This window comes from Amblyomma maculatum, chromosome 4 (assembly GCF_055883805.1).
Source record: "Amblyomma maculatum isolate TAMU_Amacu chromosome 4, ASM5588380v1, whole genome shotgun sequence".
NCBI lineage: Eukaryota > Metazoa > Arthropoda > Arachnida > Ixodida > Ixodidae > Amblyomma > Amblyomma maculatum.
The window spans coordinates 44,832,911-44,842,870 of record NC_139347.1 but is presented as its reverse complement, the minus strand read 5'-3'; the positions used below and the strand labels follow the sequence as shown (position 1 = coordinate 44,842,870).

Genomic DNA, 9,960 nt, shown 5'->3' with positions numbered 1-9,960 from the left:
GCGCCACATGCTGGATGTACGCATGTGGCATGATAGCTACTGCTACCACCCCGTTTCAAAGGGGACGCTCCTATATTCCATCCATCCATCCATCCATCCATCCATCCATCCATCCATCCATCCATCCATCCATCCATCCATCCATCCATCCATCCATCCATCCATCCATCCGCATACAGATCTGCCGCGTCGGGACCAATCAGCTTGAGCGCCCCGCCCACGCGCGGTAGAGAGTCGCGGTGGAGGATCGCGGGTCACTGTGAGCTAAATCTCTATACATCTCGCGGACATCGCCGACGCGAGAATTTCGCTATAAGCCTAGATAGCCTTCCGCCTTACAAATGTGGGGAAGCATGGCTTGAACCTAATGATGCCATTCATGGTTTGGCGGATTGGAGACCCCTCAAGCTTCGGCTTGAGAGTAGCTGCAGCAGCACCCCCTTTTCAACCAGCGTTTTTATATTTCTTTTTTTGTTTACAGAAAAGGAAGGCGCAGTATCTGTCACTTCTCGGTGGACACTTGAAGCACGCCGTAAGGAAAAGGTTGCGAATGAAAGCGGAAAGAATGGCTGCAGTGAAGGGCCTCCGAGTGATTTCGACTAAAACTCCAATGTGCACGAGCCCCCGCCGCAAGCTGCGGTGACCTACCTGTCCCAGTCCCATCAGGGCCAGGATCAGCCACTCTTCACCACCTCCTCCCCTCACGAGTATGACTTCTAGTACATTATACTCACGAGATCGCTCACATCAGAACAGCCACATCATCATCATCATCATCATCATGTTACTGTTGCCAGATGAACTGCTGAAAAAAAAACGCACCGAGAATGAAGCTGATAATTTGTAATATATACAGCGGGAGACCTAAACTACGCACACGTTGACTTTGGATACAACCGTAGACAAACAACAGAGGAGATCTACAACTTTTGTATTGACACTTTCTCTCTCAAGGCAATAATTAAAATTACTGACGATGAAGAACCGGGCACTGGCGCGGGCAGGCGCACTCGCACTAGGTCATGTTCTGTCTCCTTCCTTGATCGGCTTGCCCCTACAACCGAACTCGAGCATAACAAACATCACATCATCGATTGCAACCACGAAGATTAAAGGACTGTAGACACCAAATTTTGTTGGCATTTTCTTTTTGTTAATGATGCGCAAGACATTCCTGTATATGGATCACCACGCGGTTTTTGCCTACGACTGCTAAGTAATTTATAATCGTATTGTGCCGCAGGGGCACCGGTTTTTTTGCAGTCAAAGTGAAGTCTAGGTCACGTGATGAATGAATAAAATAACAATATAATCGTTCCTGTGTCGTTTTAATTCACCAGAACTCTGAAGAAAGCCTGTCAGGAATTACAAGAGGTGAAGAGTAAGCGATTATATTGCTGTTCTTTTTATGTCGAGCGTGACCTCGACTTGATTGTGACGTCACAGCCGTATCTCGGCTGCTGAAACCGAAACTAAAACTGGGAAGAAAAGAAATTCGGTTATACATTATTCAGCGGCCATAGGCGAATATGATGAGACAATTCAAGTACACTAGTGTCTATCGCATGATTACAGAAGATAAAACACGTTTCCTACTCTTTAACGTGGCCTCTTGTACACCATACCGCACCTCACATTGTTTATACAATCATCTAAGCTTTCACCGCATTTCTGGTAGAACCGTTGCATTTTATTCATCTGCCCTGCCGCAGGCTATCATCCACTGAAATTGTCTTCTGGAACATATCGTGAATATTCGGGATCCAATTCGTTTTAGGTTAGAAATAAGGACTTTTTTTTCTCCAAGCTACTACGGGCCATTAAACATTGTGATGTTCCTACTTTTCAGTGACCAGTACTAACAGTCAATTAAGTTTTGTATAAACTTATCACTCATGCTCCTGTCATTACCTATATCTATGTAATCCCCCTCACACAATACTCCGTCCTCGGAGCCTGTGAGATGTATAGACGAAATATGAATCTCCGCCTCTAACTTGTGGCCTAGCTGTGCATGCCGTGGCAGTTAGATTGTCCAATGCGAACTTCTTTTGGCAGCCTGCACGGAAGGCGAACCCCATAGACCTGAAAGCAATAAGGGCATGGGTAGTTTTCTTGGAAACCATGGGCCGCTTCTCTATTTCGGTTCTGTGTGGTGTGTATAGTGTACTAGAATACTCTATGCTAGTTCACTATAGTGGTACGTACGTACTACACCACATAGCGCACTCTACGCAAGATCGAGTGTCGCAGAAAGAACGTGATGTAACACTATCAGCCGCAGCGTACATTAGTTTTATTGCACAATCTCTTTAAGTTCGACTTTTAAATGGGCGGAATATTTTTTCTGCTGCAATTTCGAGCGGCTGCATAATGACCAAAACATCACGGCTTTAATGTGTTTGAATTCAGCGCTATTTCTGTGGACAAAAAACAAACAGACAAAAAAGTACTCGTCGAGTTCGGAGAGAAGAATTTGCGATTGAACAATTTTGTTAAAATCGACGAATGCGTTTTCAAAAAAGCCTTAAAGCCTTAAAAAGTTCTTAAAAAGCCTTCGAAAAAGTTCTGTTGGCAGTCCTTCCCAAAATTGAGCTGTAGTGATCAAGCGAATCTGAAATGGATGTTTTCAGCGAAATTTAACATTTACTAAAGCTATTTTGATATTATTAAGCTTATTTTAACAAATTATAATGTTAAGAATCGGTACGATCGGTACTTGCATAGTACGGCTGGGCTTCAACTACTTCACAGTCCCGCCATATTGCGTGAAAGTACGATTGAGAACGTAAAGTAGCTAACGAAAAGTGAGCGCAGCTATGCGAGCTGTGCCAGCGCCTCATCTGACACGAGACAAAAAAAATGGGGCTGTAGTTGCATTCATAGTCTAGGGCATCTTCTGGCGTAGCTCATATTCGAGGCGACATGCAAGGTTTACTGAAGGTGAGTGAGGAACGTGCGCCCGATGTGCGTCCGCGAAGTCGTCGCCTAGCGAGCTAGGTATTTTCTTGTTTTGAATTAATTCCGTTAGACAGGTTTTTCAAGCCACCAAGCTTTGCACTCTTCGAAACAACCTGTGCTGCTTTAGCTTGTGACACGTAACGGAAAACGTTATTTGGCAATTCATACATGGTTGTCTTTTATTTGTCACCTCGGCGGCGAACTGTGGTTTGTGCGGCGGCAGCGGTTGTGCGGTAGAAGCTGCTTTTACTTAACTTGTTTAGTTTAGGGTTGCAATGACGCATCGCTTATTTTTTTCCCGATCGGATATTTTGCTAGTTGGACAGGAGACTGTGCGCTTAGTATGTTGACGCTGGCTGCGCTATGTTACAGGTAATGCAACACTTTCGGCAGCGGAGACAAACGGTGATAATGTCTTAAAAGCTGCGCGACCATGGTGTTCGCGATGGGCACGACAAAAGAAGATGAAGCCGGAAGTGGGCTGACAGCGGACGGGGCAGCTACCGTTGCTGTTGCCTCCGATCAGTCTCCGGCTTGCAAAGTTAACGGATCGTCAAGGGAAGCAGCACCTGTAGCATACTTCGGCGTTGCTTTGGGCACTGGCATGACTCTTTGCGATGACGATGGTAGGTACCGCATGTCAATTCTGTAACCTCAGCGCACTTTAGCTTATTAAATGTCCTGTGCGCCTACTGTCGACTAGAGTAATGTGCATAATATTTTTTTTTTTTTTTCCTGCACTCAGACTGTCGTCCTACATAAGGCAGACTCAATTAGCAATATCCTTGTCTGGACGCTTACAGTTTGTTTCACTTGGTAGATGGAGGCAGCTATATTTGGAAATTGGCATTTCCATATCTTGCAGAGTTGCCTTTGGTGTTTGCGGACCGAAACCTGGCACTACGTTGTGTCAAGAAGTATCGTGGAGCTCGGTTCAAGGCGTTCAGCTCCAGGGAAGAGGCAGCAGCATTCAGCGTGCAGCCTGCAGTTGCACCTGTAGAAACCACAGACTCTTCAGACTCCACGGCAGGTATGTTTGTGTGTAATGCTGTATATTAATGCATATGCTGATTGGAGTGGGCAGCTGTGCATCTGGTTGACTGGAATACAAAGAAATTAGCTGGCTGATTTTTTTCTGCTCTCTGAAACGAAAAAGAGAAGTGCCTTGATATAGAGGGTATTCACTAACGTGCCGTGTGCAGTGCATTATGGGTATCTGTGGTGCAGTCGGCCATTTTTGTGTGCACCAAAAAAAAAAGGCAAATGTATGTATCAAGTGCTGTCGTGCGCGCGCGTGCTTCCACAAGCAGTGGCATCTACAGTTATGATTTATTGAGCTGCCATAGACTAGTAGCCGTGCACGGTGCAAGCAATGGAAGCTAAAGAGCTGTGCGAACGACCTCGGCTTTTTTAAGGTTCTGAAAGTATGCACGAACGACTCTGCCCGAACTAAACAACTCACCGAGATGAGACGTCATGTATGGCTGGCACTCATCAACCGCGCAAGTATCACGGAAGATGTCAAAAATGGGCTGGTCTGGAATCTTCCGGATGTTTTCTGGCAACCAGCTATTGCCACGATCCGTGCACGACTGCTCTTCCCGCACTCCCAAGCCATATTCCAGGTAAAAGAGCAGTGCGGCAACGTGACAACATGCATCACTGTGTCCTGCCATGCGCATGCAGTGTGCCGTCAACACCTCCTCGTCATGTTTTGCAGCAATCTAAGTATTCAAAGGAGGGCCCGACAAACTGTGTTTAACGTACCTGCCTCATTCAGTCAGAGAAGTCAAATGTTCGCATTGTCTGCGTCCGCTGCAAAGCAACATTCGGTGAAGGAACGTAGGCAGGCACAGTTGTTTTGTGAAAGGTTTGAAGAGATTAATAAACTTATTTATATATAATAACAAGCGAAACTTATTTTGGCCAAAACTGCACTGTATTTGAAGAGTTTTGTCGTAAAAAATTGTTTCAAGCCCTCAATGCAACGAGGTGGCGCCACCGGGGCCATCGCTGTAGCAGCAGCTTCTTTTGCTTTGTTGTCATCACAGACGATGCAAACATATGACTTCTTCTGATCGAATGAAGTACACCAAACAAGTTTGGTATAAAAAATACTGACTACAGAATGCCATTTATGTTCTAAATTTGAGCTACAAGGGCTCAGCAGTTAAGCTGGGATATGCATTGTTCTGGGATGGCACGCGTGTAATTGCACAAAGCACGAGTTCGTCTGCTTTAACGGCAGCTCTTAACCAGCCGCTTGTAACGCAGTTGTGTCCTTCCAGTGGTCTGTAGCCTTTCAGGTGGTTTCTTGTGACGAAGCTCATCCGTAGCACAAAGAACTCTTGAATGTTGCACTTATTTATGCACGGCCACAGTTCTACGCTTACCGTGCAGTTGCTCATCGACTGCAAATGGGTTGGTGCCACAGTTCTTTTTTTCTTTTATGTACTGGTGTCTGTCCACATCGTGCAGACTTTGCAGATGATTTGAAATGTCACTCATGGTCCCGACTTAGTTTTTATTACATCAGTGCTGGCATGAGTTAGAGTGACAGAGAAAACGGATGGACACAAGCAGCTAAGCCGCCAACCGTAGTAGTCAGAACAGGACGCAAGGATGGCATCAGCTGTGTACTGACGTCAGCTTTGACGTTATGTGAACACCCCCTATAGGTTGTGACTTGTTTTAGTGACTAGCAACTCATGCCTCAATGTTTATAACCTTCATATGTGAGTAGTGTAGTTTCACAACCGAGAAGTATGCCGAGCGGACCTCAGACTTTAATGCTTTGACATTTTTCTTTCTTTTATACATATATTGTTACTGGGCGGCAAGCCGATCAACACAGGAGAGCAGAGAGAAGATGGCAGATGACGGTGAGGGGATTAAATGAATCGCGGCGGGCCTAGCGCGAGCGCTCCTGCCTGCGCCACAGCCCTTATCCGTAAAAATGTAACAAAGTATATGCACCTTTTCAATAATTGGCCGCTGGGCACCAACATATTGCTCGCTGGACTTGATTTTGTGCTTGGTGCTAGCACGGTGGAAGCCACAGGGGCACTGGTTTTTCTGCAGTCCAGAGAGGAGGCGTTTCAACATCTCCTTCGCCTGACAAAAAGGTGCATTGACGATCGCCAACAGCCAAGCACTGCCCTTCAACCCTTCCATGGCTTTGGCAGGCTTGAATCTGTATTTTGTTTTGTGGAAAAAAAAAAAAAAATAATAATAATAATTCTCAACGCATAACTTAAGTGTCCCGTTCAATTTTTCTTCACCAAAGGGAAGCCTGTCCTGTGCAGCATTGCAAGTGAAGTTTTGGAATTGCTCTCCTGTTTACTTGACGACCAATTCGAACTTTGTGCACTGTTGTGCACGAAGTGCACTGTTGTGCATGTAAAAGGTCGTCCACTTCTTGCTTAAATGTAAGCCCAGCTGCCGGTGCTCCGTGTGCCCTGGCATCCATTGCATAGACGTGATGAGAGCCGTAGACGGGTGCTCCAGCTTTATTGTCTGCTACAGTGCACTGCTTACAGCTGCTGCAGACTTGAGACAAGTGCAAAAGCTGAAGACAAAGTCCGAGCACTTGTTTGTGGCTCGCAATGTTCCTGTGCAATCGTTTTCATGGGCACCCGCTAAAGCAGCTCTACGGAGCGGAAGTGGTACGGCACCGCACTCAAGTTAGAAGTGGATGACTCTGTACAGCCAGGTCATTGTGAAGCACGAATACACACATGCTTTACTTTTCTACTCCAGAGCGAAATTTGCCTTTAATACTGGTTTATTTTTGTGTGAATATATATATATATACTTGCAAACTCATTACTTAGGAATATGGATCTGGTTAACTGTTGACTGCAACTGAATGTACATAGTTTGATTCCTTTTGTTGACAGACGCTGTTCTTGTTTGTTCTGGCCTCACTCTACATTCTTTGCTTCACCGCCTGATGCAAGGAAAAGGACGCTCATTGCCAGCGGCATGGTCATTATTTTTTTAGAGCAATGGAGCAAAAGAAAATGCATGACTGCATTACATGGCACAGTGGAGCAGGGAGTTTGAATTTGGTGCCGCATTCACTGCAACACGTCAGGAGCAATGTGTTTCTACTGAAGTTGCTGCGCATTTAATGCAGTCAGCTCTGATTGCGTGGAGAAAAAAAAGTGCCAGTTTGTCTCGCGCTGCAGAGCTTTAGAAAATGAGTTCTTTTCAAAAACTGATGTGGTGTCACCTTGTCCATGGCTTTAAGCTCTACTTTGTCAGTGACCGTGCAAATGGGTATTTTTAAATGTTAATTAGTGAATTTAGTTAATTGACTGCACTTGGAGCGTATGTTACAGTGAGGTATGTTTGTTGCAGCAGTTATATTCCTGAAGGTATTTTTATCTTATTTTGAACTCTCACTATTTATGAATTTTTGCACGTGACCACTGAAAACCTTGTATATATTGTCAAAATGAGCCATATTCTTCGTCTGAGCAGTTTTGTAGCCCAGCCTTTATCCTCATAATACTTGTGACCAATATTCTATGGGGTTTTCAACTTGCTGCAGCTGTGCCAATAAGGTCACCAACATATTTATCTCTGAAAACTTTTTCAGGTAGGCCCGTGGTAATGGTAATGGCCAGTTAAGTGTAGGCGGCTGCATCTGCTGATTTTGTTAAGGGTGTGGGTTCTTTAAAGGGAGAATTTTATGCTTCAGATATAGCTGAGCACATGTAAGGGGATATCTGTCAGTATAATTTTCTTTGGCATATTTGAGACATGCGTCTCTTATTGCCCGAGTTCCTTTGGGATGTTAAACTCCATGAACGAAACCAGAACACATTTGAGATATCGTTACGTTACAGCTTTATTCTCTTTTAGTGGCCTTGTGTTATTGCATTGGGAACCTTAGTGTAGATCTCTTTTTCTTTTTGTTTGGTTTTTGTGCCTTTGTGTTTCTTACATGAATGTTTCAAGAGCATTTTTGTGACTCTCCGGTGTAAAGTATGAAAAGGTCGGTACAGGTGTACGGTTTCTTTTGCTTTCAGCAGTACTTGTTGGAGAGAAAAGCAGCAACTACAGAGCACCAAAGAGCCAAGATCTAGTCCAGCTTCGCAAGGCAATTGAGGCAGGCGATTCAAACTTCTTCAGACAGAATGTCTGGTCCAATCCACGTTATCTCGTTGGAAGTGGTGATACGCCGACCATACTGCAGGTCTGTAGTTTTGTTCTTTCACTGTTTATTTCAGGCATGCAAAGCGTGTGCTAAGAATTTGGGGAAAGTTCTTTCACAGGCCAAAGGGCTCATGCTTATTTTTTAGTTAAAGCAAAAGCTTTATGAGCGTAGTCGCAGAGCCACATGTACATTGTGTAACAAAAGTGTCAATGTAACATCACACATTAAAAAGAGAAAAGCGGAGAGAGAGAGGAAGCCTGGCACACTCAACAAGAAAGCGGAGCCTACAGAGGTAACGACAGGAGCAGAGCTGGTCGTGATGTGAAGCAGCACGTAGCACATGTCAAACTGTGTTGGCAGCGGCAATAGAGGCGAAGTCGCTCGCAGTAGCTTGTGTTTAATGGCCAGTGTCGGGTTGGAACTGAAGAAGAGATAGATGATGCTGCTGTAATAAATGTATTGCTTGCGAGATATCATGGATGCTGTTAAGACCAGCAGTAGATGACTGAGGAGCAGAATTACACGCATGACCACTGTTCATGCCGTGCCGCTGCAAAGAGAAGACAGCTTCATATAGTGACCGAGGGTTCGACATGTCAACAAAGGTGGATTTTGTGCATCTGGTTGGCTTTTTTTTTTTTTGCATAAAATGTTAGTGAAGATAGACTCTTCCCATTGTCTTCTTTGGATTTCCGTGCTTTAAGGAAACTTGAAAGAGATTGTTGACAAACTTCTTATAAGCAGGAAATATGTACAACATATTTACAGCTTGCAAACCTTCAGTCTGCTATAGCGACCCTTGCTGTGGCTACTCGAACATGAGGTCTGTCTGCGTAGCTCCAGACAAGTCGACACATGAAGAGCACCCAGTGGGGCTCAAATAGGAGAATATCCGTCAACCTCTCTGCACATAAGATTAATAGAAGTAAACTAGAGCTCTCTATGAGGTCGGTTTGGAGCTTTAGCCTCTCAAAATAGACGATGCCAGCCGCCATTGCGAGAGCGTTTGACAGCTTCGCCGCGCTTGATGGCCGATGTAGTCATTCATGTCCCATGCTCACATCAGTCACTAAGCACGCTAAGAATGCTGTACATTTCTGTATAGTGAAAAATGAGGTCCAGGTTACTGTCTAGGTAGCGGACAGTTCACAATAAATAATGAGACATAAAAAGAAAATGGAACGATTACTGAACCTTACAGTGCCTATGAGTATGCCTTTGGCAGCCCTACCGTCTTTGCTGCTTCATCCACTAGATTGACTTTACTTGCCAGGAACGTAATAGAAATGAAGACTGCAAGCGGAACAAGGTCGAGAATGCATGTTAGAATAATAGAGACTCCAAAACGAATCTGCCACTCCAGACCTCTCTGCTGCTAGTGCTAGACCGCATTTGCATTTAATGTGCTAAGCCAGTAGATTAGCTTCATTAACTTTTTTCTACTGCTGTTGACTTGGACTGCCTTTCAATGCTCTTGCTTCTATAATATTTTGGGACTCTGGAAGTGGTGGCTTTTTTGTTTGAAACAATTAGTCATTTTCCTCGAATAATTTCGAGGATAATGCTACTTTTGGCACACAGGAAAATTGGTTGGCACAATGAGCATTTCCAAAATAATGTGTTATTTTAACACTCAATGCATTGCACGGAAAAAGGAAGGTGTGTATTGAAGCTTTGGCCATTAAAAATTGGGCAAGCTGGGCTACATGTGAAGCCGACATATTTGTCGCATGTGGGAAATAGTTGCGGAACATCCAATTGCTGGTATTAATTGCTGTTGCTCAGTCACTGCAGATCCCATAGGCAACTGCTAGACGTACGTACAGTGTCCTTGT

General features: G+C 44.6%; 1 protein-coding gene across 2 annotated transcripts in view; it reads left to right on the top strand.

Annotated features, from left to right (window-relative positions):
- The first annotated feature begins 2,733 nt into the window (after positions 1-2,733).
- Ankle2 (ankyrin repeat and LEM domain-containing protein 2) overlaps positions 2,734-9,960 on the top strand; it is a 44,520-nt gene continuing 37,293 nt past the window's right edge. Inside the window, exons 1-4 of one of the 2 annotated variants that reach the window (XM_084601278.1) lie at positions 2,734-2,943; positions 3,334-3,587; positions 3,827-3,991; positions 8,001-8,164. In XM_084601278.1, the coding sequence (XP_084457404.1) occupies positions 3,395-3,587; positions 3,827-3,991; positions 8,001-8,164 (522 nt within the window). In that variant the 5' untranslated portion in view covers positions 2,734-2,943; positions 3,334-3,394. Of the gene's footprint in view, positions 2,944-3,333; positions 3,588-3,826; positions 3,992-7,997; positions 8,165-9,960 lie in introns of both variants that reach the window. The other variant, XM_084601277.1, reaches the window with a different exon arrangement.